The sequence below is a fragment of the Zymoseptoria tritici genome, chromosome 4 (assembly GCF_000219625.1).
Source record: "Zymoseptoria tritici IPO323 chromosome 4, whole genome shotgun sequence".
Lineage (NCBI taxonomy): Eukaryota > Fungi > Ascomycota > Dothideomycetes > Mycosphaerellales > Mycosphaerellaceae > Zymoseptoria > Zymoseptoria tritici.
In genome coordinates this window covers 1,645,335-1,669,963 of record NC_018215.1, presented here as the reverse complement: position 1 = coordinate 1,669,963, position 24,629 = coordinate 1,645,335, and the positions used below count along the sequence as shown (strand labels likewise).

The window sequence follows — 24,629 nt, the reverse complement described above, 5'->3', positions numbered from 1 at the left end:
CCAGCTACTAACGATTGTGGCCTGCGGCTCCCAAACGCGAGCCGAGTGCGAATGCGAGATCTTGCCCTCGCCGACCTCGCCCCTCTCGCCTCCTCATGAGTTATTCCCGGCGGCAGCAAGCAATATACATGTCGTGGTTGCTCTTTCACACTCAACTTGCGATCTCATGATACCTTTGCATCTGAGAGCTGGGCAATTCGTAAAACTACTCCCACAATGGCTAAGAATCTGTTCTTCTCGTCCCTCCGCTCTGCCACCCGTCTCTCGTCTCTTTCCACTCCACGCCTCTCAAGATGTACCGTTCGTCCCTTCTCTGTAACGCCTCGCAGGAAGCTCATGGAGACGTCTGGTTTCAGCGATGAGCAACTTGCCGTTCGCGACGCAATTTTCAAAATCTGTAATGCACCCTTACTCTACCACTCCAATCACAGGCCCTCATTCATTCTCAGGCAGCAACTTCTCCGATGACTACTGGATGGAACACGATCAGACGGAGACATACCCACACGAGCTTCACGCAGCACTGTCCAAAGATGGTTGGATCGGGATTGCTCTCCCTGAAAACCTCGGCGGATCTGGACTAGGCATCTCAGAAGCTACAATGATGTTGCAGACGATAGCAGAGTCCGGTGCAGGTCTGGCAGGTGCACAGTCGATCCACGCCAATGTTTACGCAACACAGCCGGTAGCAAAGTTCTCGACCGATGATCAACGCGACCGCTTCCTTCGTAAGATTATCTCTGGCGAATGGCGGACTTGCTTCGGTGTGACGGAACCCAACACCGGTCTCGAAACGCTGAAACTGAAAACCACCGCCACTCCAACATCAGATGGATATTCCGTCACTGGTCAAAAGATCTGGATCTCTTCAGCGCAAGTCGCCCAGAAGATGGTTCTCCTCGCTCGCACAACACCTCTTGAAGAAGTTAAGCGTCCGTCGGAAGGTCTCTCAATGTTTTACATCGATATGGACAAAGATCATCCTGGTCTTACAGTACAACGAATCAAGAAGATGGGTGGTCGTGCTGTCGACGCCAACCAGGTCTTCTTTGACAACTACCCAATCCCGAAAGATTCTCTCATTGGCGAGGAAGGCAAAGGCTTCAAGATTATTCTCCACGGTATGAACGCTGAGCGATGTCTCCTCGCCGGTGAAGCACTTGGACTTGGCTATGCTGCTCTCGGCAAGGCAACACAATACGCCAAGGAACGAATTGTCTTCGGGCGACCTATTGGACAGAACCAGGGCATTCAACATCCGCTGGCATCCGCATATATGCATCTCGAAGCAGCAAAACTAGCGACTTACCACGCCGCCCGACTGTACGACCGCAGCTCGCCTGGTCATCCAGAATACGATCAAAGCATTACCCAACACCAGGTCGGAGTGGCATGCAATTCGGCAAAGTATGTCGCGGCCGAAGCGGCGTTCACAGCATGTGAGAGGAGTGTGATGAGTATGGGTGGAATGGGCTACGCGGCTGAGTATCATGTTGAGCGATATCTGAGAGAATGTTTCGTGCCGAGGATCGCGCCGGTGAGCAGGGAGATGATTATGAACTTCATTGGCGAGAAAGCGTTGGGCTTGCCGAGGAGTTACTAGATAGCGTTCCGCGAGACTGTCGCATAGGTACGCAGTACGCAGTTGACAACTTTGCTCACACCAAGAGAAGTGTGACATCCCAGGCATCAATAAGCTTGCGGAAGTGATGAGGCCGTAGCTGGTAGCCTGCAATGCCGAGTTCTCTGCCAGTACATGATGATAGCACAAGTGGCATCATTCACATCTCCCCAAGCGCTTGGAACACTGTAAGTGGACGGAACGCAATCTCTTTCATGTCGTGAATTGTTGGACTCGATCCCAACCCTAAGCCACTAACCCTAAGCAGAACGTCGCTTGAATTTGGTGCACGCTCCCAAAATGGACTAGCTTCTGGAGGCCAACGACACCTCTTCACAAGCCATTGAAATCACTCCTTTCTATTCAACCTTAACACAACTCATCAGAAGCGCTCACATCAAAACCGCCCACAATGGCCAACATGTTCGGCGCACTCAATCGGTTCATCTCACGCCTCGATGCGGACCCTAATGCCACCGGCTCCAACCCATCAGCCACTCCTCCCTCGAACTCCACCAACACCCACTACGGCTTTCAGGTTCTGCGCAATACCAACCCATCACTACCTCTAGACCCCTGGTTCGACTTCGTCATCGGCATCAATGGCCACAACATCACCAACTCTAGCCCGCACCTCTTCGCGACCGAAGTGCAAAACTGCGCGGGCTCGACCATCTCCCTTGGTGTCTACGGCGCCAAAGGACAGGCCATTCGCGAAGTTTACGTCTCCGTGCCGCCCAAGGAGCAAGGTGCCATCCTCGGTCTGAGCTTACAATGGACCCCGCTCAGTGCCGCCGAGGAGGTCTGGCATATTCTCGACGTGATCCCAAATTCTCCAGGCGACGTGGCTGGTCTACTTCCCTACTCTGACTACGTCATTGGCAGTCCTGAAGGTCCCATGTACGGCGATGCGGGACTGGGACAGCTGATCGAAGCATTTATCGACCGGCCTTTGAGGTTGTTTGTCTACAACCAGGAATACGATGTCACTCGCCTGGTCACACTCACACCGGCGAGAAATTGGGGCGGAGAGGGTGCGTTGGGGTGTGTGCTGGGGTATGGAGCTTTGCATCGTATTCCGGCTCCGCTTGGCGAGCCAGCGAATGGCCCTGGCGAGACTTTATTCGAGAGTGGCGGGGATGATCCATCTCAAGCGACTGCGAGTATTGGAGCCGACTTCCTGGTGCCAGCAAACATGCAAATGATGAATGCCGTGCATAATCCGCTGGGTGGTAATGAGGCAGCGCCGCCTCCTCCACCGCCGAAAGCGGGCGGCAAGGCAAGGAAGGCGAGGGCGCACCCAGCACCTGCAAGCGGCGGAGGGTTGGATGACTATTTCGCCGAGGGCGAGCAGAAGAGTCGTGAGATGGAGGGCGGCGGGTCGACGCCGAAGCCGAGCGCTGCTGGACTGCCTCCACCACCGAAGAGTGGACCTCCGAAGGCTGCTTCGCCGGCGCCACCTGCTGCGGCGGAGGAGGGCAAGGAGAATGAGGATGGAGAGGTTGATTGAAGGTGGAGGGAAGTGGGCAAAGCTTCGCTGCGCGAAATATGAGTACTCGAGGCACAAGCTCTTAGGTGATTCAAGGACGAATAGCTAATGCAACACGACTTCGAAATACAGCATTGTCTTGGCATCATGTCGTCCTCCATGGCGCCCTCTTTTCAGATGAATCTCGCATTCATAAATATGAGGCCCTCTCAACGTCCCCTACGCAGCCGGGGAGCGCGCGTGAGACGGATTGACATTTTCCACCTTGACAATCATAGTGTTAGCCGCAAGACGGCACAATGCTAGCCCTGCGGTCCGAGGCCTGCTTGTACTGGTCCCGGGGCAAGGCGTCCAGGCGTCGAAGATCCATGGGAGGCCTCCCAGTAGGCGCGAACATGGAGTCGGAGCAATCTGAAGCCCGAGCGGCCTACTTTCGAGCGGCTAGTCACTTGGGATGCCGCCCAGGAGACAATGTCACTGCGCATCGTCAGCCAGAAGATTTCGTAGTCGACTGGTGGATCGATCGTTGCAACCATACGTCCATACATACGGACGAGGCTGATTTAGGACGTCCGAGACAGGTTCTGCAGGAACAGGCAGCGCACTGATCGATAAATTCTGATCGTCCTCAAGATTGAGTCAGGAATCGGTGGTGTGAATATGCCGGGCACGAGTCATTTGCTAAGGTCCTTCCAGTGAAACATGCTGCATCTTGTTCTCGAGCCAGTGAACGGCAACCGCAGTCTCTCGCCAGGCGTCGATATTATGTTGCAGCACATCAATCGCCTCCCTTTTCTCCTCCTCCCAGTCCACCTCCAGATCAAGAGTATTGCCCGGTTGCACAAGCAATGGCCAGAAGTACTTATTCCGTCGCTGCACGGCGAAGAACAGTTCGTCAATCTGCCTCTGCAGATCGTCAATCTTGGCAGTCAAGTCCAGACCATCTCGCATGCCTTTGATCGTATCTTCACTGCTCGCGACAACATCTCTGGCCATGTACTCTTCTCTCACGCGGTCCAAGATCTCTCGTGGAAGCCTGCCTGTCAAGACCTCTTCTGCACCTCGCAATTCTCTCAGGTTCTGCCAAAGTCGCAGTTTGACCAGACAGACCGCTACCAAAGGACTCAGCAACTCCTGATCGCCGTACTTCAGCTCATCATCCCATTCCCTCACTTCTTGCAAATCCCACCCACCATCCTGTAGGTCTTCACCCGCGTCCTCGCCTTCCATGTCGAAATCCCATTCGGCCCCAAACAGCGGCGGTCTGCCTTTAGTTGCGAACCACTTCAAGAAGTCATATGCCTCTTGATCCCGACCCAATCGAAGTAGGAATGCCGGGATCATGAATTTCACTCCGGAATGATCTACTGCGGCCATGGCTTCCATCCGATGCCAGGCAATGTCCAGAGCGCGCTCGATGGCGAGGCGAGTCGGGATGCGTCGCAGAGCTTTGAGGAGAAGTTTCGTCGTGTGTGACCAGGCGAATGTTTCGGAGATGGACCAAAGAGCAATGCCGGAGTCGAAGAGGTTGCCGAACTCGGGATCGTTTTCGAGATCGAAGCGGTGCTCGGCTACTTCGTCTGTGAGGATGGTCACGGTGCTGCAACGTGAACTGTGGACTGGGGCGTGTTGAGCTTGATGGTCGGGCGAGCAGTATTGGACGATGTTACACCGTAGACAGCTGATATAAGCGGACGTTGACTTGTAGCAGAACGAGCATTGGTTGTCGAGGAGAGGAATGGTTGAAGCCATCTTGGTAGAGGGAGACGTATCAGAGAAGTAGGTCGCCATGACCCGGGCGCTGTCCAATTCTAGTTCATGAGAGCGACGAGGTCTTACGGGTGACTGGCCCGGCCAGGTTGCTCGTGCCGTGGCCGCGTCGTTGAACGTCCATGGGAGATGTCGAATATGTGAAGACGATGAGGCGAATGGATGATCCAACTTCACATCGCTGCCTCTTCCTTTCTCCTCTCGACAACCATCTTCAAGAGACTGCGAGTGGTCAGAATGAGTGCGAAAGACAGAATGCTGGCGCTCCATGCTCAGTTACATCTACTTGCGAGCACTGTTGATGCTCATTGTTCGGCGTAACAGCGTCGATTTCAAGCTCGAGACACGACGTCGAGCGTCGTCATTCGGCACCATGGATCCGCAGCGCTGGACTCAGGCTGGATCGGCATCGGCAACTCAAAACCACCAACCTTGATCAATGATCATCCTCCTGGAGGACCCGCACGATCCGACGCTTTTCGACCATTTGTCAGATGAAGCCGCGTACTCCTGCCCCATCGCTCCGGTTGCACCACCTCTCTGGCGACATTGACTCGACGTTAATTGGCACAAGCCACCTATATTCCGACAGGAAGGTTCCCACACAGTACATCGGCATGACGTGGCAATTCCCGCACGTCTTCATCACACAGCTTTGGTATTATCATCTGTCGGCGAATAGTCTTTGCAGCTTCAGGACATTCCGCGGTATCCGCTCCACGGGGTACATTAAGCCAGGTGGTTGCAGGTGAGTCCGCTCTGTCTCTCGAACCTCTCCTCTCTTTGCGCCCTCGCTCTATCGACTCAATCATGGTTCGGTCCTACATCTTCGTCTCTCTGCTCTCCCTGGCATTGGCAGCACCGCCCAAACCTCGTCATGAGCCCGCCGTGGTCCACCGTCGACAAGAAGGCAACAGTGAATCGCCTCCCGACTTTGCTCTACTGTCTCCTGTCACTGCACTTCCTCCCGGTCCAAGCGGCGCATCGGGCTCTCTCCGAGGACCAACCAGCCTGATTGGGTACAACGCCAACAACCCGGTGAACACTCAGCTTCCCGCCACCATTCCAGCCGATGAAGTCAAGCTCGTCACCAATCAAGAAGCCGACGCAGATCTAGGTCTTTACCTTGACCTCACGGAAGTCGACGTCCCTCAGCCGATCCGCGGCGGAGATAGCAAGCAACCGACTGATCCTGGGCCACGTAATATCGAGGTTGAAAAGCAGAATCCCGATCTCTACGCTCCTCCTGGCACTGACGCAGGCGACGTACCTAATGCGAAATGGCCACTTGCACTTTCGCACAATCGTCACGGCCTGAACGCTTCCGGCTGGGCTCGTCAGCAGAACGTCGGCCAGCTCCCGATCGCCACGCAGATGGCCGGCGTGGACATGCATCTCGAACCGAATGCGTATCGTGAACTACACTGGCATCAAAATGATGAGTGGTCATATATTCTCAATGGATCTGTCAGAGTGTCGGCTGTGAACGAAGCGGGCGAGACGTTTACAGATGACCTACAGGCTGGAGATGTATGGTTCTTTCCAGCCGGTGTGCCGCACAATATTCAAGCCTTTGGCGATGGCGTGGAGTTTCTCCTTATCTTTGACAGCGGAAGTTTCAGCGAGGATGGTACTTTCCTCGTCTCGGAGCTCTTCTTACGGAATCCAAAGTCTGTCTTGGCCAAAGACCTTCGAGTGGATACATCGGCGTTGAACAACATTCCCAAAGATCAGCTCTACATATTCCCGGGTACTCCAGCACCTGTTAATATTGAAGACCAGGATATAGTTGGACCTGCTGGTAAGATTCCGCAGGAGAGGACGTATTCGTACCATTTCAGTCAGCAGCAGCCGTACGAGGTGCCGGGTGGACAAGTCAAGATTCTGGACACTTTGTCCTTTCCGATCGCAAAAGACTTCGCCGTAGGACTGTTCACGGTCAAGCCCGGAGCCATGCGAGAATTGCATTGGTGAGTACCCGTCATCTCAATTTAAGCCACCAACCATCAACCTCTAATACGCCTGACAGGCACACAACGTCCGACGAATGGTCCTATTTCCTCCACGGCCAAGGTCGACTTACAGTCTACTCCGCGCCCTCCAGCTCGCGGACCTTTGACTTTCAAGCCGGCGACACAGGCTATGTGCCCGTCACAGCGGCGCACTACATCGAGAATACGGGCACGACCGATCTGATATACTTGGAAGTCTTGCAGGCGCCGGTGTACAATGACATCTCGGTAGCGCAATGGTTGGGTCTGACGCCGAAGCAAGTGGTCAAGGATCATTTGGGTTTCAGCGAGGATACCTTAAACCGATTGCCGAAGATCAAGCCGTTTATTGTGCCTGGGAATACGAATCTGTCGACGACGGACTTTCGAGCGGAGGCGGAGTAATGTGAAGCAAGGCTGGATAGCGTCCAGATAACCTTTTCACACCGCTTCATATATAATGTCTATCACTTCGACAGGACCGTCTCCACTCAGCGATGCTGCCTCACTTCTTCTCATCAACCCACAAACCCTTCTTCAAAATCTCTATCAGCTCGTCCAGTCGTCCTACCACCAGATCTGTCCTCCCATCCACTTCCAGATCCTCTTTACCTTCACTCTTCAACAGCACAGTCACACATCCCGCCGCCCTGCCCGAAGCCATATCATCCACACTATCACCCACCATCATCATCGGCAACTCTCTCTCCCACGGTCCTTCCACGTCCCCTACCCCATCCCTCTCCTCACGATCCGAAACCTTCCTCTCCCGCACATCCCACACCCTCGCACACTCCCATATCCCCGCCGGATGCGGTTTCGCCGGCGTGAAATCCCTCGTCACAACCGGATCAAACACCTTCCCCTGCCCTCCCTGCACCTTGCCCTCCACGAAATTCTCCAAGAAATGCCGCACCGGATCCTCGAAATTTCGCGTACAAATCGCCATCTTCACTTTCTCCTCCGCCAGGAATGCGAGTAATGTGACCAAACCCGGTTGAGCTTCTTGTTCGCGCATGGCCACGGATTCGATGTCTTTGATTTTCTTCCAAGCTGCGGGTTGGTCGGATTGGGGAAGGGAGTTGATGTGTTCGATGATGTCGACGGATTTGGGAATGGAGAGAGCGGAACGCATTTGGCTGAACATGTGATTTTGCGGGAGGCAGAGGGTGCCGTCCATGTCGAAGACTATGCCTTGAAGTTGGACACGCCGTGAGTCTGGTGATGTTGATGTATCGCTTGCGGGACTGCCTATTGGGAGGAAGCCTCTCCCTGAATTCGAGGCCATTTTTGTGGCGAAGGATTTTTTGATAGAATTTCCAGTGATATGGGTAGTGTGGCGTGAGATCGGCAAGGAGCAGCTTCGTCGGACCAAGAAGCGAGGGAGGATTGACATGGTATAGGTAGGATGATAAAGGTGAAGTAGAGGTGGAAGGTGATTGACAAGGGTCATGGCGGGCCTTGGCGTGTTAGATGACCACTTCACTTTGGACTTACTTCATCGACGGCGTCCTGCATCAACTCTAGAGATCCATCGAACGCATACCCGTGCTGAGTAGCACCTAGTTCAATGGTTGTAACGACACAGATTTTGGGGGAAGTCAAGGAACACGACAATGTCGATGCGAAGTTCTTAAGTCTACGCTGATCTGGATCACCAAGGAGCGACACAGCATCTTGAGGAAAGTCCCTCGACATGTGTGAACAGACTGGAGAGCTGAATGCACGACACCTTCCGCTTCTCCAATTGCGATTTACGATCATCACGTCCCTCACTTCGTCTTCCTCCCCTCCTCACTCCAATACTCCTCATAACTAGCCCTACAACCCAACAACCCACCCAGCCACCTGCCCACCAAGACCCCAAAAACCCAACTCGCCGGCCGAGCAATCCACCCCGGTCCGGGAAACGCCATACTAATCTCCGCCGCATCCAGCATCAACAGCAACTGCGGCAGACTCGGCGATAGATTCTGCACATAGCAGTCGTCGAGGTAGGAGTAGATGTTGCGGAAGAATCTGTCGTCCGCGCCGCGTGGGGAAATGGTGGTGGAGATTTCGATGGTACAGGGGCCGGAGTGGGTGGGATCCACTTTGAAGGTGTGCCGGGCGCGCGCGGGGATGTGGATGGGTTGAGGGGAGGTGGCGGAGAGGGTGGTTGTTATGCCTTCGAGGGTGAAGATGTAGCGGCTGCGAGGGGAGGAGTGGGGTGAGTATGCAGTCGTAGCGGATGTGTTGGGAGAGGCATGTGCTCACCCTTCTTTGATGTGGAAGTATTCATCTTGATACCAATGCCCTGCTCGATGTCAGTTATGCTTCTCGCTTCTGATGATCAAGTGTGTCTTACAGTGTGGTGGCGGAGTCAAGTAATTGAGATTGTCCGGAATCTTCTGCAACGCAGTCGGCGTATGTGTGATTTGGATCTCGCGGACGCTTTTACCAGGAGCTGGTGTAGCCCAGGTTGTAGATCGAATGCCACGATATTGCTTTAGAGGGTCTTGATGCTTGGTTTCTGTTCTTTTGACGTGGAAGGACATTTTCGAGTCTGATCCTGAGAAAGATATGTTGTGTGGTCGGGTCAGCGGGAAGAGGCAACCTCCTGGGATATGTTTTAAGGGAAGCTGAGAACGGAAGCTCGGTTGGCTTGGAGGATCAAGAGGATCAACGAAGGATGAAGAGCTATATTGATTAGCTTTTGACAGCTCCGAAGGATCAGACCTGACCGACTGTCTGCACAAGAGAAGACCTGAATCGAACGTGTTAGTGTAATGCGATTCTGATGTTATCCCATCCAAGGAACAAGCACAGCTGGGATGCCAGGTCTACCGATTGACGAGATAGGTTGTGGTCAGTCTGGAGCGGCGATCTTGTGCCACACTCGTTCATTTCGTTAAGCTACTCGCTGTTCGTCGTCTTCTTCTACTGCCGTCAACGCCTCGCTCTACGCAACAAATCACCTTCAAATCACCAGGCCTCCGGTCTACTCCGCCGGGACGAAGGGCTTGACGAGCATCTCGCTGAATCTAGAAAAGTCGTTAGTGTAAAATCGTAGCACTCAATCAAGACAACTCACTTGGAAATGCTCTCCACCCCTCTGACCTCATCTACCAACAGTGGCATCTTGACCACATGGAAGTCCTCGCCATACAGATCGTCAATCTGCTCCAGATACTTCTTCTGCATCTTCCTCCTCGAATTGCACTGCTCGCAAGGGTTGTCCTTCTTCGGGAAGAGCAGCTGGTTGACCACCATCGCGTGCGTGTCAATCTCATATGTTCCCAACTCTTGAATCATGCGTTCCGTCTCGTATAGTGACAGGAACTCAGGAATCAGCACCGGCACGAATGTTGTCAAATCTGGGTTCTTGAACTGCTTGTTGACCTCGCTGATCGTATCCTGCAAGTCATTCATCCTCTTCAACACATCGTCGAAACTCTGTCCATTTGGAAGTCCGCCTCTCGCTCCGATGAGGTTGTTGATCATCGGTCCGAATTGTTGACTGAGCTGGCTCAACTTGCCCAGCGCCTTCTCCAGCACGGTCGGGAACTGCAAGAATCGCAGTGTGTGTCCCGTTGGCGCGGTATCGAAGATGATCAACTCGTATTCCATTCCCTTGACTTGCTTCAACACCTCCGCGAAACTCATCGCCTCGTCCACACCCGGGATGCTGAATGCCATATCTTGGAACATGCTTCCCACACCGCCTAGTCCTGCCATCGCCTCTTCCGCGTCGTCACCTCCCGCCTTGATCAGATCGTTGATGCTGCCATTTGGATCGATTTCCATCGCAGCGAGTCCCTCAACACCGGGCACAGGACGTGCGTCCTTGCCAAACTTGACACCGAAAGCATCGGAGAGGTTGTGAGCGGGGTCGGTGGAGATGAGGAGGACGGATTTGCGGGCGCGGGCCATTTGAACGGCGAGGGAGCAGGAGGTCGTCGTCTTGCCGACACCGCCTTTGCCGCCAACGAATATCCATTTCAGCGACTTCTGGTCCACGATAGACTGGAGGCTGGGATCCATCTCGTCGTCGGCCATGATGTTGGCGTGTTGGGAGGTCTCGTGGAGCTTGGGCAGTCGTATGTGAGGTCTGCTGGGAAGATCAGGCCGTGAAGTGGAAGATGCAGGAAAGCAATGAAAGAAGAAGAAGCAGGAAAGCAAGCTTGTTGTTGATCTCGAAACGTGCCAGGTGACCCGGAAGAAACGCCAGGAACGTGGCCATCGTCATCTTTCACATGCAATGACATTGATTCGACGACGGAGCTGGCCCCGACCGACGACAGCTATTCATGTATCGCGATCATCAATATCATCAATTCGACATTGTCCTTTCCTTTCTCTCAACCTCCAACATCGGACGACCTCCCATACAACATGCCGCCACCATCTCCCGCATCTCCTTCTCTGGTCACTCGTGTCTGGCATACGTGGAAATCCCTCAACCTTCCGTGGCGAAAACAGTTCCTGAAGGGCAGCGATCTGTCTGGCAACACATTTTGGGAATTTAGAGATGCACTTAATGCGAACCGGATGAGGAGGATCGTGAAGCATGCGAAAGGGAGGCATGTCAGCTATTCGGATGTGAAGATTTCTCGTATGTTGAGCCTCATACTCTTTTCGCACGGCTATACCATTCATCGGGATTGCATGGAGGCAAATTAACCATCGATCGATCGCTAACAACTATCCACCTTCACAGCACAATGGCACCAATGGCTTCGCCACACAAGAGACGAACCTCCAACCCTTCCAGAACAACACGCCGAAATTGCCCGTCAAGGACGAATGCGACAACTCGCCGCCGAAGCCGACGAACGATGGAAGAGCATCCCCTCATTCCTGGATAACCCTCGAACAGCGGCCGCACCACAGCTAGAGTCTTCATCACAATCCGTACAACAGCCCGAATCACCGTTCCAATCTCCGACACTCACGCCTGACCGCCCCATATTGCCAGAAGTTGGATCAAACGAGGAGACGAGGACGGAACCGATTTCGCCAACGGGTGGGAAACCAGAGGAGGAAGTCACTGGGGAGAAGAAGAAGGATGCATATTCGTTCAAGCCTAAGAAGGCTCGAAAGGAGAATCCGTTTGATAAGGCTTTGCCGAAGGGAAATGCGGGTGAGAATTGGCAGCCAGAGGGGTGGACGCCTGGAGTTGCGCCGCGCAGGGGTGGAGGTTGACAAGTGGGAAAATCGTCTATATGAGACCTGCCTTGAGACGGAGCTGGATGGCTGCCTGTCTGCGAGTTCTGCATGGTGCCGCCGAGTCGAGCTTCTTGAAGAAGATCGGCAGGGACTGGAACAAGAGAGAAGCACAGTTGATGCCGCGGCGTTGCGCGGTCGATGCTATGACTGCGTCGACGGAGCTCCAAAGCGCGCAGTCCGCAGCTACAGCCTGCCTTCACTGCACTGTTGCCCTAAGCCGCGAGGCTACGATTCTGGCTTCCGTCCCGACTCGCACTCCCACCTCGAATGTGGCATAATCCGCAGAAACGAGGCAGACCTGGCTCTGCGGTGGAAGAGTCTTGCATGTCCGCGTTCGGGAGAGCATGTCGAGGTGTAGATCATGTACGACTACACAACGAGGATAGCTTGAGCGGCCTGAGCGCGAGCTGCAGCATGGCAGACATTGCCACTCATCCACTCAAATCGCGCCACTGTCAGTTCCATCTCTCCTGGTAAGCGCAATTCCAGCCCATCGATATGGCACTCATTTCCTTGGTCCCCGATGACATCCTTGATCGGAGCGCCAAGCAAACAACGGGGGTGAACAGAAACACTCTCACCATCCTCCTCCTCTTCCCCTTCATCTTCGTCTTGGTCTTGGTGGTCCACTGCAACTTGGTTCAATTTTCTGGTGTGCCTCTCTTTTATCTTCTTGTTCTCGAGAGTGGCACCAATCGTCGCTCTCGATCGGCCATTTCTCCTGCTGTCATGGCCGTTGAGGTCGACTGACGCGAGCCACGCACACACATCTAGGCTCAGTGATTTCTTCTCTCCTGCAGCGAATCGCGTCGCTTGCAAAATTCTCGTGTTGTGAGCGTCGTCTCCACAGCGTTGCCGTGACGGTTTCAAGGCCAGAAACCGCATCGAGGATCACGTCTTTGTGGTAAATCGCCGGCTTGGAAAAGCTCTTGTCGGAGGCATGAACCTTGAGCTTGCGGAGCACATCTCGAAGCTCTTGGTCCCTCCTCGCATCGGCCAAGATGGTGCCCTTCAGGAGACTATTCCAGGATCTTGGGGTGCGTGCTGAGCAGAATATTGACCACACTGTATCAAGTCCCGTGAATCCTGCTCTCCTGCAGCGAATCGCGTTGTTTGCCAAATTCTCGTGTTATGAGCGTCGTCTCCGTGGCGAGGACGCGTTACGCGGGTATGTGATCGAATGAATCGCCCTGGTCGGTATCTAGACTCCGCGAGAGCTAAGCGTGGACGTTACCGTGCCTCCATCACAGGAACAGGACTTCATGCACCGTCGTTGCGTTTATTGCCGTAGAACATGCGATTCGTGGAGCTCGTCGATAATGGTTCTGTTGTGCAAAGGAGCAGTGTCATTGTTGGGCTACACCAATTTCGTGGCTTTTGTCACGGTGTCCACAAGGAGCGGCCGACGGGGAAGAAAGAGAGCAAGCGCTTGGAGTAAGACAAGAGAGGAAAAGCTGGACAGACAGCCGAAATGGGGATGCACCATCTGAACCTTACCTTTCCCACAGCTTCGTCCACCATGCGCCGGATTCATGCACCTCTGAGCACTCAATGGCCCAGCCTGTGCCTCACATGCTCCTGTCGGAGTTGTAGCCTGGTCCAGCATCTCGTTTGTCACCTTAGCCTTACCTTTTCCACTTTCACGATTCCGTCTTTTGGACCCATGCTCCAGAATCGCCAATGCCGCCAACTTTTTCTGGATTTCTGGACTTCAAGACGATCGCTCATGTGCTGAAGTCGTGAAATTGTGGGTTGGTTTGTGTCGTCGAATTACTCTCTGCTTTTCCTCGCTCTTCCTCCGAGTCGCCTTGCGCGCTCTCCTCGTCACTCGTGGTATTCACCTTCCATCAACCCCTACTTTAATCAACTCTTCTCCGCATCCGCAAATCTCCACATCGCAGGAGAACAAGCCGTGGATATCTCGCTTTGCTTGTCCTCGATCCCTAGGCCTTTCGCTCTGCCTTCACCACGCTCGCTCGCTCGCTTTTCTGCCCCTGCCGTGAACCCAATTAAAAGAATGAACGCCGTTGTGTAACCCGTGAAAGGACCGTGTTGGTTTTCTGACCCAGCATCAAATATGTCCGGAAAGTGTCTTCTTCCGCCTTTCGTCCATGTGCCCAGACTATCTCTGCTCCTGCTCGTGTGGTTCGGGACCGTAATTGTTGAAGATGGAAAGTCGCATTCGATGCAACTGGAGATATTGTCAGTAATTGTTCCTCCACCATGCTTCTCAGGCCAACATACCGCCGGTAATTTCGGCACGACCACCGCCAACGTTGCCAAAAAGTTGATCATAAAATACGCCAGATCGTAATGCGTGTAATGCGTCGAAATGAGGAACAGACAGATTGGCACGCTGAGCAGGAATTTCTTCGCGGGCGTGTACTGTTCCCCGTCGTCGATTTGCTCCCACATATTGAGATTGTCGTAGGCTCCCGCGTTGAACTCAAAGGGAATGCCACGCACCCAGTGGAACATGAGATACGAGCCGAACATGTAGGTGATGTTGACGAGGGTCCAGGAGGTTTCCTGAGAGATGGAGGGGACGATGTCGTAGATGATTTTGAGGAGGAGGATGAGGATAATGTGGATCATCCAGGCGCCTGAAGAGAGGTATGTATGTTAGTGTTCGTATGATATGGCCCATTCTCTTGCAATGCACTCACCCTTCGCATTCACCCACTGCGAGTTCAAATTGGGCAAGATGGCCTGATCACTCTGCTGCTCCAAACTCTCCGGCGGCTCCTGATACATCAAAGAACTACTCCTCCGCCGTCTTCGGTTCTCCTTGTCTATGCTGTTGGTGTTCATCTTGCGCTCGGCGGACTGCACGCATAGGGGCGGCGACGTGTTCACCTTGTCGGCGAAAGTGATGCCGCCGCTGGGCGCGCGCTGGAGAATTGTTCGGGAAGACAGTTTGGCGGTGTTGGAGGGGATTGAAGGGGATGGGCGTTTCGCGTGCGAGGGTAAGAATAAGATGCCGGGCGCCAGCGTGGCGATGGTGGAGGGTGGGAGAGGAGGCGTGTCGAGGCGAGTGGATGCGTTGGTGGTGCGTGGTGTCTCGATGAGGTGGTTGAGGGGAATGTGGCCGCGTGGAGGGTAGGTCTGGTCGATATCGTGGTTTTTGGCGGGCGTGGTGGTTGGTTGGATGAAGTTGAAGTGAAGTGGTCTGGTTCTCGTGTGAGGAGGAATCGCAGAGACCACTCTGAGCGACGGGAGCAGGGTTACGGGCACGCTAAAAGTGCCAGCCGTGCCAGGGTCCAATGGAGGGCGAATGAGTCTAGACTTGATTAACCGCAGAGTGACAAGAGAAAGAGTCGCTTTTCTTCCGTTTGGACAAGATGGCAGATGATTCCTTGCTTTGCTTATGCGACAGAATGCAGATGCAGTGCGCGAGGTAGGTACCAGAGAGACAAAGGAATCCATGTGCAATTGTCGTGCAATCAGCTTCTCGACATCATCTCAGAACACGCGCGGCCCGCCATCAAATTATTGAAGGCGAGCAAATTCCTATTTTGAGCTGGCAGTTGGACCCCTTTCCTTGCTTCTTTACTTCTTCCAAACCACCAACATGGATCGAAGTCTTGCCACACCAAAGGCCGAGTCTCGCAGTGCGGCAGGTGACTGGTGACTGTCGACCACCACTACGACGTCTGGAGTACTGTCGTCTCTGCTTTGGTCTCGCTCTTCCGGAGTCAGCTTTGACATCAGCAAGACTACAAATCTCTGCGTCTCAGCTGCCTCGCGAAAGCGCAGAGCCTGTGCGTGGCCGAGGCGAGAGGCTGCCGTTCCAATGCACGATCGCCAACACGTATACCGGATGAGACAAACGCACCACACTGTCCCTGCTTTTTTCATTTGTCCGGTTGTTGCTACAAGGAACCGCGTTGGCACTGGCACTTTCATCGGAACCGCATCGCCTTCTCGCAATACTAACATGTTTCACTCGTCGCACAAGACAGAAGCTGCTCGATCCGTGAACAGCCAGCGACATCAAAAAGCTTACAAGAGTGAAGATGGTGAAGAGGCAGGATCAGATGCCGATTGACGGCATCTCGCGGATGCACCTATGGGCTGTCACAGGATGTAACATAGCACACCTTCTTGCGGATAGTATATGAACGCGTTGCAGTGGTCGCCTCGTGCCGCGCTCGATCTCGTCTCAACGCAAGCACCTTGCTGGCCATATGGCACCTCCAAGGGTAATGCATGCGTCGACCGCCTCATCAAAGCCGCGACGTCGATCGTTCCTGGGTTTCAGAAACCTGTGTGCGACCGTGCAGTACTAGGAAAGACCCCACCGCGAGCATTCAGCCGTTTCCACATCGAGACCATGCCGAGTTGTATCTGGGGTATGCCAGACGCAGATCTGAAGAATAGGGCTGACGAGCAGCACGCGTCGAAAGCAACAGTGAACTATCGTGCATGAAGGAAGTAGGGTCGCGGCGATCGAGCAAATGAGCGCATCTTTATGCGTACACAACTCGGATGAAAATGGCTCGCTCCATGTCGCCAAGGACCTGCTGCTTCTTGCATGAATGACGAACTCTGTGCGGCATACGTGATGGTAGCGTAGGGTCGGCTGTCAGCTCCTTCGATATCGTCGATGGGCGTAGGGCGTAGGAGATTAGTCGAGGAGTTTGGTCGAAGCAAGGATGCGTGCTGACGAATGGCAGAGGACTGTTTACAAGCAAGTCCTGATCCGTATCTTGGACTTGTCGGTCGGAGACCACACCCAGGTCGGAGTTCCAGTCTCCGAGACAGGGTAGCCACGGCGTTCTTCTCCTTATTGACGACACGTGGCTGCATACGGTTAACATTGTGCGTACGGGAATCAGTGCCTGAGTTGGGCAGCGAGCAAGAGGAGCATATTCTTTGGGTATCAGAGATGCCGTTGGCTCGATCTAACCATCCTAGGGATGTGCAGCGTCCCAGTCACGGCGTTCATCCTGCATACAGAGATTAGCGTCCGCCTCATGAGGGGTATCCGGGCCAATGTTCATGCGAGGAACTATCGCTCCCTGCTCTGCCTGGAGACTCAGTGAAGAGTGCTTCGATAGAGCTTTCCGTCCGCAGGCGTGGTTCCTGAATTTTTCTATGCAGTATAGAGGTTGCTGGGCTGTATAAGGAAATCTGCGATCGATCGATCGATCGCTCAAGCTGCATGTCAATCGTGAACTGGACCTCTGCATCGGGATCCAAAATGCCGCAGCGAAGTAGGGGTACCGCCTGCACGTTCATCCAGTGCCTTAAGGAAGAATTCCATGGTGATGTTGATGGTGCAGCAGTGCCGGTAATGTCGAACGAGGAGGAAGGAGAGGTCAGCGAGCTTTTGGGGGCCGCTAGAACCAAGGTAGTGAACGAGAATCAGGCAACAAGGCATCAACACGCGACACTCGGCTTCACGCTCAACCACCTTTGCCAGCAACACCAACAACATCGTGTCAAGATTCATCTCATGCCACGGAATCATCGGCGTACGGTGCGTGTGAGGCCGAGTGATCCTAGTCGACAGCACTGACGGCTAGTGGAGCGGCCCTTAATGACATCGAAGACCACTTCCACCAGCTCTTTCTCGAGGAGCAGAAACGCATGCCAGGTAAGAAAATCACGCACTGCTCTTCCTGCTTCTTTTATTCGTTGGATCATTGCTGCGAAAGAGATCATACCCGGGTGGGCGCGGTGAAGGACTTGCATTGGCCAGCACCGGCAAAGACTACGTTCTCGACACGCCATCTCCGGAAAAAATGTCCGCACCCAAGCGACGCCGTGACGTCGACTGGGACGATTACTACAACGTCCCACGACAGCCACTCATCCCGGTCAAATTTAACATCCCCAGGCGCCAATCCTCTTCGTCTTCTGCTTCCTCGGCCTCTGTTCCAAAGAACAAAAATCCTCTAATCGATTTCATCACCCGTCCTGCTCCGCCGCTGCGAAGACCCTCCACTCCCTCACCCTCACCGTCACCGTCACCTTTAGCCGATGCAGCGAAGTCAAGACGAGTTCTCTCCGATCACCTCTGCGTCTCATGCGCTCAGCCGGGCCACCAAGCGGACTTCTGTCCCTCGCTGGTCTGCCCACACTGCGGAGAGCGAAAACCACGACACGACGCCTTCGCCTGCCCGGCTTGGAGAAAATGCCGGAGATGCCGAAAGCGCGGCCACGATGAGCCGGACTGTACAGGAGCGCGAGCGAGACCGGGATTGACGGGAGGCGACGAATGTGATGTCTGCGGAGAGCTGGGACACGTGGAGGAGGAGTGTGGTGGATTGTGGTGTACCGTGCCGCCAAAAGTGGCGAGAGAGAGGATGCAGGTTGGGGAGAAGCGGGAGGTGGATGCAGGGATTAGGAGTTGTGTTTACTGTGCAAGCGATGAGCATTGGGGTGATCAGTGTTCCGAGAAAGACAGGGCGGGGCGGGATGTGCCGGGTACGTGGAAGAGAAGGGAGATGGTTGAGAAGGAGGAGGCGCAGGAAGAGGAAGAGGTCCCGCCGGCGAGGAACTGGCAGAGGGCGATGTTTGATGATTTTGCGGACTTTTGAACGGATGAGGACTATGGCTCGAGATCGGACCGCGGGTCGTTCAGAAACCTCACGAACATGTGCTTGCTCGGCCTTGAATTGCCATGACATTGGCATGACATATGCCTCTGTTGAGGAGCATGTATCAGCGACGAAGGTCGGCAACCCATCGACGGCACGGATGGATGCGGTTCCGACGGAGAGACTCATCTCGCCGAGGGTTTAGCTGCTACGTTCAAGCGTAGTCCTTCGCCTGCATAGTCACGAGGCCCGACTGCTGAGTGTCTATACAACGTGGGAATGTCTCCCGCCCAGTTCTGGCAAGTCGTCGTCGCAACACATCTACCGCCTCGACGATAGCATCTCGTGCATAAAATCGTTGGACTTAGTGGGATCTTATCTCCGTCACGCATGATCCAGGGCAGGGGTACGATCGACATCCAGGCTGGCGTCATCATAACTTCCAGGTTGCGCATCTTTCGACCGCCTTCATCTTATTACACCTTCTTCGCGACACCGTTGCGACTCTTCTCAATAGCGTCGTGATACATAACTTCAACCACTCTCGATAAATACTCCTGCAATCCACCACAATGGCCGCGCTCGCCAGCTTCTGGAACCAGGGCATGTTCATCCCCAAGCCAACACTCACCGAGGCCAACCTTCCGGACCAGTCCGGCCGGGTCTTCATCGTCACAGGCGGCTACGCTGGCGTGGGCTACGAATTGTCTCGCATTCTCTACAACGCCAATGGAGTCGTCTACGTCGCTGGAAGAAGTGCCGACAAGGGAGAGAAAGCCATTTCTGAGATCAAGCAGATTGTGCCGAGCAGCAAGGGAAGACTGGAATTCTTGAAGATTGACCTGGCGGACTTGACCAGCATCAAACCTAGTGTTGAGGGATTCCTCGCCAAAGAAGAGCGACTCGATGTGTAAGACGACATGCAGTCCTTCGCGCTACCACCACCGCTGACACCTCCGTCAACAAGGTTGATCAACAACGCCGGCGTAATGACGCCACCAGCAGGCTCTCTAACCACCCAAAAATATGACCTTCAAGTAGGCACCAACTGCCTCGGACATCACCTCCTGACCAAGCTCCTCCACCCTCTCCTCACGAAGACGGCCGAATCCTCTCCACCCGCCTCCGTCCGCGTCGCCTGGGCCGGTTCTCTCGCCGTCGACGCCTTCTCGCCCAAGGGAGGCGTGACCATGACCGCCGAGGGAAATCACGAAGTCGGCAAGAAGTCCATCCAAACTCTTTACGGAGAGAGCAAGGCCGGGAACTACTTTCTCGCTGCACAGTTCGCCAAACGCAATCCCATTCCCGCAGACGGCAAGGGCGGCGTGCTGCACGTGGCGTTCAACCCGGGCAATCTGAAGACCGAGCTGGGACGACACCAGCACAGCGCGGCGATGTGGGTGATGGGTAAGACGGTGCTGTATCCCGCCGTCTATGGCGCGTACACGGAATTGTTTTGTGGATGGAGTCCCGAGTTGACGAAGGAGAAGAATGGCTGTTATGTGGTTCCTTGGGGTAGGTTGGCAGGTGTGAGGAAAGATGTGCAGAGGGAGATTGATGTGGAGGGTGGGAATGCGAGCAAGTTTTATGAGTGGTGTGAGAGGGAGACTTCGAAGTATGCTTGAAGGGAGGATATCCACATTGTGGAATGACGGATTGAAGGATGATTAATAAAGGACCACGAAATTGAAGGATTGAGGTAATGGATCAACGAATCGAAGCATCGCAGCTCTTTTCGTGGTCAACGGGGACCAAGACCACCCAGTGCAGGATGTATGCGTCCGCCTTAAGACCAAGCAACTCCCGGTCCAGCGGACTTCCAACAACATCTCGAGCTCATCGTCGCGACGCTTCTCGCATCATCTGCTCCATCATGTCCACCGTCTCCTTGACTTCTTTTTCGGACAACTTCGCCGGCATTTTCCTCAACTCTGCAACAGACCTTGATCCGCCCTCGATCACCCAACCGGGACCTTCGTCCTCCTCGTCATCCTCCTCCTCGTCATCCTCCTCCTCGTCATCCTCATCATCTTCGTCATCCTCCTCCTTCCCATCCTCCACTCCCGGCGTCCTCGCCCTCGCACCCGCCAACCCTCCCTCCCCCCTCGAATAAAACAACCCCTTCCCCCTCTCCTCCAACTCCATCCCACAAACCCCCTTATGAACCTTCCAATCCCCCCTCTGACACTCCACTCCACAATACGTCGCCGTCCCACACTTTCTACACTTTTTCAATCCTTCACCTCCCTCCCTCCCACAAAACGTACATCGCCCGAGATCCATCGCCCGATATAACCAATGCGGCGAAATTTGCAGTCCATCACTCCACGCGTCGACGCCCAGCGCGGCGGACTCGACGAAGAGATCGTGGCGTAACTTTTTCCCGGTTTCCCAGCGCGAGGCAAGGATCCAGTCCCATAGCTCACGACGAGCGTGTGAATTCACTTCCTCTAGAGTCTTGCCCTGTGCAGATACTGCATTCAGAAATGAGTCCCGACAATCAACCACCCACTTTCCCTCGAACCATCCATCCTCATCAACCTCGTCCTCCTCCTTCCCAGACTTCGTCATATCCCACGCCGTAGCCCAAGTCCACTCCTCCTTCACATCCAACTCCCCCACCATGACCCTCCCCCTGACCCGTCCAATTTCAATCTGCCGCCCATCTCCCAACCTCAAGTTCCAGGTAAAAGTCACCCAAGTCCTCGTATCCAGAAACGCGAGCAATGCATCTGGATGCCAGTTGTAGAGAATCGTCGCGATGGCGATGGCGGGAGTAAAGCCTTCCGGTGGTGTGGCGGAGTTTATTATTTCCCCGGGATCAGGGCGATGGGAGATGATTTGAAGGGGAGAGTCATCGAGATGAAGGGCATGTTCTGGATATGTGGGGATGCGGAGGGAGTAGAAGGGTAATATTCTTGCTTCGGGCATGTTTCGGGGGACGTGAGGTTTCTTGCCGTCGCAGGGTTCTTCACTGTCGATGGACTGTTTGTGCAATGTTTGTGAGGTATCGAAGAAACATTTAATTCACGTAGAAGTGGAGATCACGGCCCGAAGCGTTGGTGTGCCGAAGCCGGGTGGCCTGCCTTGTACGACGACGACATGAATAACTTGAATCCTGTTACAAACAGACATGTACTGCGCAAATATGAAGGCCGTCACAAAGAACTTGAGACCGCGAGAAGCAGACACTCCAACCAAGAATTGAGCTTCCAGCGCTCACATTCTCTCCATATCACACTGTCAATATCTATTACTCAGGTCAACCACTAGGTCCTCCTTTCCCAGCCATCACTCCTTCACCAGCTTATTCAACTTTCGAATCTCCGTCCACCGCGACCAACTCCCCAACTCCAAGATGTTCATCCTTCGCATCTTGCCCGAAGGGTTGCCAATGACGACAGCCTTCCACTGCGGATCATTCGGGTCCCACGCCTTGCTGTCCTTCCTCGTTTGCGTGCCATTCTGTGCTACTACGGGCACAACGCCGGATCCGGAGAACTCGGGTATTACCTGAACTTGCTTCCACCGCCACACGACGATGAGCAATAGCAATGTGACTGCCAGCAAGATTCCTGCGACGATAGAGATGGCCGTCTGTGACCCATACGAGTTCGTCACTCGTCCCGAGACGACCGTCGCGCCCGCAGCGAGGAAGAAGCCAAGACTTTGCGCCGCAAAGAAGCCTGCGCAGACTCTTGGAAAGGAAGAGTAGTTCGTCCGCCGCCGCTTGACATTGTCCGACAGACTTTGCAGCCGGTGTCGTTGATTGACGCCAGGTTGCAGGTCACATGTATCAAATGTCTCCATGATCAGGCCAACACACTCGGCGATGCCCAGATCCGTCAAAAATCCGACCAGACCGGCGAAGATCACGACAGCGATCCAGTTGAATGGCGGACCAGTGGCGGTCAAGCAGTAGGCAAGACCAGCAAGAGGTAGGAGCAGGGAGAAGATAGCCCGACGAATCAAGTGGGAGGACCAGCTGAATGATCTTTGGAACGTCATACTGTCGGTACGAGGAGGCGTTACGCGGTCGCGAGAGAGCCAGGAGGCTTTGGTCAACGGCATTGCGAGGATGGCTCCGATTGGCACGGAAAGTGCGGCGAGGCCGACGTATGATGATTTCCAGGCATAGTCGCGGGAGAGGAGGGCGCCGAGGAGCTGCAGCAGTGTCAGCAAGTAGTCCATAAGAATTGTGGGATCTCAACTTACAAGTATGACCAATGTCAACTGTGCCTTGATCCATCCCAAATACGACATCAACACGAAGAATCCCGGCTGCAGTACCATTCTCTTGGTCAGAACTAGCCCTGCCCCAACTTCTTCCCACCACCACTTGGGTCCATCCATATAGATGTGCAGCTTCACTTCACCTCTTGCGACTCTTCTCTTCATCTGATCCGGATTCTCCTTGTCGAATACATGCGCGATACTCCTTCGATATGGCGCGCGTCTCGTCTCTGGCGCGAGCACATTGACTAGCAAGAAGAAGGCCAGCAAAATGGCGATGATCCAAAATCCCCAGCTGGGATCGAGACCGGAAATGATGCAGGCGCCAACACAGAACCCGATCGAGAGCGAACTGCTGAAGCAAAACGTCCAGATGCCCAGCCAGACGCCAATACCACCACCTTGTCGACGAACATCATCGCCGTCGACGAATTCTTGATGTGGACGTTCGGACATGAGAGAGGCGCCGTAAAGGTCGAAGAGAGTGGGAAGGAAGTTGATGTTGGCGAAGCCGAGAGCAAGTCCAGTCAGCGCACGAGGAAGGAGGAGGCCGATCATATAGAGCGGACTCTGGCCACGGGCAGTCGTCACCGCCATCGCTTGAGGGATCTGCAGAGGAAGCATGATGCCAAATGCGAGTAGTGTATAGGGTTTGCGGCCGTGAAGGAGAGGGAGCGGCCAGAAGACGAGGGTTGTGAGTCCGAGGCCGGCGAAAAAGAGCATATTACCGAATATAACCCAGTGCTTTTCATCGGCGAGTTGGTACTGTATGCCGGGAACTTCGCCGGCCTGTGAAGATGTTAGACGAAGAAGATCGTGACGAAGTTCGGCTTAGACTTACATAGATGCCAGCAATGAGACCAATGAAAATGGTGTTGAGGCAAGCAATCGCCGCCGTTAAACGCTTGCGATGCAAGTTCCATTCTCTCGCAATGGGTTGACGTTTGTGATACCTCCCTAGACTGAAGCCTTGCTCCTCTTTCAGGCTGAGATGATTCCTCCGCGGATGTCTCAGGCTCAGATTCTTCGTTGTCAACAGTGGAGGATGAGACTCAATCGGCGGGACCACGGCGTCTTGGAGAACATTGACTGGCGAGCCTGGGCGCGGTTCCGCAGCAGCTCCTGGGCTTACGCTTCTCATTGCAGTATGGTCACTGCTAGAAGGGAAGTAGGCCGGCTCTAACATCGCCGCTGACTGCCGCCGAGTGGAGCGCCGGCGCTTGAGTCCGCGAAGACGAATATCCGGTGTAGCTTCCGGCTGCACGGACTGTGCGATGCTAGGATCGGGGCCAGTGGTCCCAATGCTGTCGGGTACCACACCTTTGACTCGTCGTAAAGGTCTTGCTGTCGAGCACAGGCGAGCATCACTCACTTCGTCAACATCACCTGTCGATCTACGATGCTGTTTATGAGCCCGATGTACTCGCTGATATTGGCCTGGTGCTATGCTCTGAATCGGGGTTGACGAAACAATGCTCTTGCGGATTCCTGGCTGGTACTTGACGGACTGTCCATGGTCGTGGTAGTACGCCGCTGCTGCACCGTAGGCGATCATTGCCGCACGTTGAGCAGAGTAGCTTCTTGATGACTTCCTCTTCTTGCCATATGCAAAGTCTCGGACAATGGAATCGGCAGAAGCAGTTTGATACAACCTGGGAGGTGTTGGGCAGATGGAATTGTCTCCAGAGGACTTGGAGCGACGTTTCGGTGGCTCTTGCACCAAGGCCACGGTCTGCTTCCCAGATGGAGCAACAAGTGGCTGCAGACTGTTC

General features: G+C 54.3%; 13 protein-coding genes across 13 annotated transcripts; 6 read left to right on the top strand and 7 right to left on the bottom strand.

Moving 5' to 3' along the window:
• Positions 1 to 336: 336 nt before the first annotated feature.
• MYCGRDRAFT_85738 (uncharacterized protein) lies at positions 337 to 1,603 on the top strand (the record flags this gene model as incomplete). Its single annotated transcript, XM_003853343.1, has 2 exons — positions 337 to 397; positions 450 to 1,603. The coding sequence occupies 2 exons, from the start codon at positions 337 to 339 to the stop codon at positions 1,601 to 1,603; spliced, it is 1,215 nt and encodes a 404-aa protein (XP_003853391.1).
• A 439-nt stretch (positions 1,604 to 2,042) lies between these two features.
• On the top strand, positions 2,043 to 3,131 carry MYCGRDRAFT_99945 (uncharacterized protein; the record flags this gene model as incomplete). The annotated part of the gene is made up of 2 exons (XM_003853344.1): positions 2,043 to 2,784; positions 2,866 to 3,131. 2 exons carry the CDS (start codon positions 2,043 to 2,045, stop codon positions 3,129 to 3,131), a joined length of 1,008 nt encoding a protein of 335 aa, XP_003853392.1.
• Positions 3,132 to 4,005: 874 nt separating this feature from the next.
• On the bottom strand, positions 4,006 to 4,862 carry MYCGRDRAFT_92606 (uncharacterized protein; the record flags this gene model as incomplete). The annotated part of the gene is made up of 2 exons (XM_003852972.1): positions 4,006 to 4,016; positions 4,082 to 4,862. The coding sequence occupies 2 exons, from the start codon at positions 4,860 to 4,862 to the stop codon at positions 4,006 to 4,008; spliced, it is 792 nt and encodes a 263-aa protein (XP_003853020.1).
• Positions 4,863 to 5,678: 816 nt separating this feature from the next.
• On the top strand, positions 5,679 to 7,276 carry OXD (oxalate decarboxylase, secreted; the record flags this gene model as incomplete). Its single annotated transcript, XM_003853345.1, has 2 exons — positions 5,679 to 6,850; positions 6,910 to 7,276. The coding sequence occupies 2 exons, from the start codon at positions 5,691 to 5,693 to the stop codon at positions 7,274 to 7,276; spliced, it is 1,527 nt and encodes a 508-aa protein (XP_003853393.1).
• Positions 7,277 to 7,376: 100 nt separating this feature from the next.
• On the bottom strand, positions 7,377 to 8,251 carry MYCGRDRAFT_99943 (uncharacterized protein; the record flags this gene model as incomplete). The annotated part of the gene is made up of 2 exons (XM_003852971.1): positions 7,377 to 7,571; positions 7,632 to 8,251. 2 exons carry the CDS (start codon positions 8,157 to 8,159, stop codon positions 7,377 to 7,379), a joined length of 723 nt encoding a protein of 240 aa, XP_003853019.1.
• Positions 8,252 to 8,643: 392 nt separating this feature from the next.
• Positions 8,644 to 9,408, bottom strand: MYCGRDRAFT_92604 (uncharacterized protein; the record flags this gene model as incomplete). The annotated part of the gene is made up of 3 exons (XM_003852970.1): positions 8,644 to 9,061; positions 9,128 to 9,167; positions 9,219 to 9,408. 3 exons carry the CDS (start codon positions 9,406 to 9,408, stop codon positions 8,644 to 8,646), a joined length of 648 nt encoding a protein of 215 aa, XP_003853018.1.
• Positions 9,409 to 9,851: 443 nt separating this feature from the next.
• Positions 9,852 to 10,977, bottom strand: MYCGRDRAFT_71192 (guanine nucleotide exchange factor GET3; the record flags this gene model as incomplete). Its single annotated transcript, XM_003852969.1, has 2 exons — positions 9,852 to 9,894; positions 9,945 to 10,977. 2 exons carry the CDS (start codon positions 10,907 to 10,909, stop codon positions 9,852 to 9,854), a joined length of 1,008 nt encoding a protein of 335 aa, XP_003853017.1.
• Positions 10,978 to 11,245: 268 nt separating this feature from the next.
• Positions 11,246 to 12,055, top strand: MYCGRDRAFT_85733 (uncharacterized protein; the record flags this gene model as incomplete). The annotated part of the gene is made up of 3 exons (XM_003853346.1): positions 11,246 to 11,465; positions 11,571 to 11,748; positions 11,854 to 12,055. The coding sequence occupies 3 exons, from the start codon at positions 11,246 to 11,248 to the stop codon at positions 12,053 to 12,055; spliced, it is 600 nt and encodes a 199-aa protein (XP_003853394.1).
• Positions 12,056 to 14,201: 2,146 nt separating this feature from the next.
• MYCGRDRAFT_71190 (uncharacterized protein) lies at positions 14,202 to 15,221 on the bottom strand (the record flags this gene model as incomplete). Its single annotated transcript, XM_003852968.1, has 3 exons — positions 14,202 to 14,270; positions 14,324 to 14,682; positions 14,746 to 15,221. 3 exons carry the CDS (start codon positions 14,888 to 14,890, stop codon positions 14,202 to 14,204), a joined length of 573 nt encoding a protein of 190 aa, XP_003853016.1.
• A 3,001-nt stretch (positions 15,222 to 18,222) lies between these two features.
• On the top strand, positions 18,223 to 18,658 carry MYCGRDRAFT_104179 (uncharacterized protein; the record flags this gene model as incomplete). Its single annotated transcript, XM_003853347.1, has 1 exon — positions 18,223 to 18,658. A coding segment is annotated over one exon (351 nt), but the record flags the coding sequence as incomplete, so codon positions are not given.
• A 571-nt stretch (positions 18,659 to 19,229) lies between these two features.
• Positions 19,230 to 20,249, top strand: MYCGRDRAFT_39840 (uncharacterized protein; the record flags this gene model as incomplete). The annotated part of the gene is made up of 2 exons (XM_003853348.1): positions 19,230 to 19,534; positions 19,592 to 20,249. 2 exons carry the CDS (start codon positions 19,230 to 19,232, stop codon positions 20,247 to 20,249), a joined length of 963 nt encoding a protein of 320 aa, XP_003853396.1.
• Positions 20,250 to 20,460: 211 nt separating this feature from the next.
• MYCGRDRAFT_41107 (uncharacterized protein) lies at positions 20,461 to 21,555 on the bottom strand (the record flags this gene model as incomplete). The annotated part of the gene is made up of 1 exon (XM_003852967.1): positions 20,461 to 21,555. One exon carries the CDS (start codon positions 21,553 to 21,555, stop codon positions 20,461 to 20,463), a length of 1,095 nt encoding a protein of 364 aa, XP_003853015.1.
• Positions 21,556 to 21,921: 366 nt separating this feature from the next.
• On the bottom strand, positions 21,922 to 23,797 carry MYCGRDRAFT_20852 (uncharacterized protein; the record flags this gene model as incomplete). The annotated part of the gene is made up of 3 exons (XM_003852966.1): positions 21,922 to 22,788; positions 22,840 to 23,646; positions 23,699 to 23,797. Coding segments are annotated over 3 exons (1,773 nt in total), but the record flags the coding sequence as incomplete, so codon positions are not given.
• Positions 23,798 to 24,629: the final 832 nt, after the last annotated feature.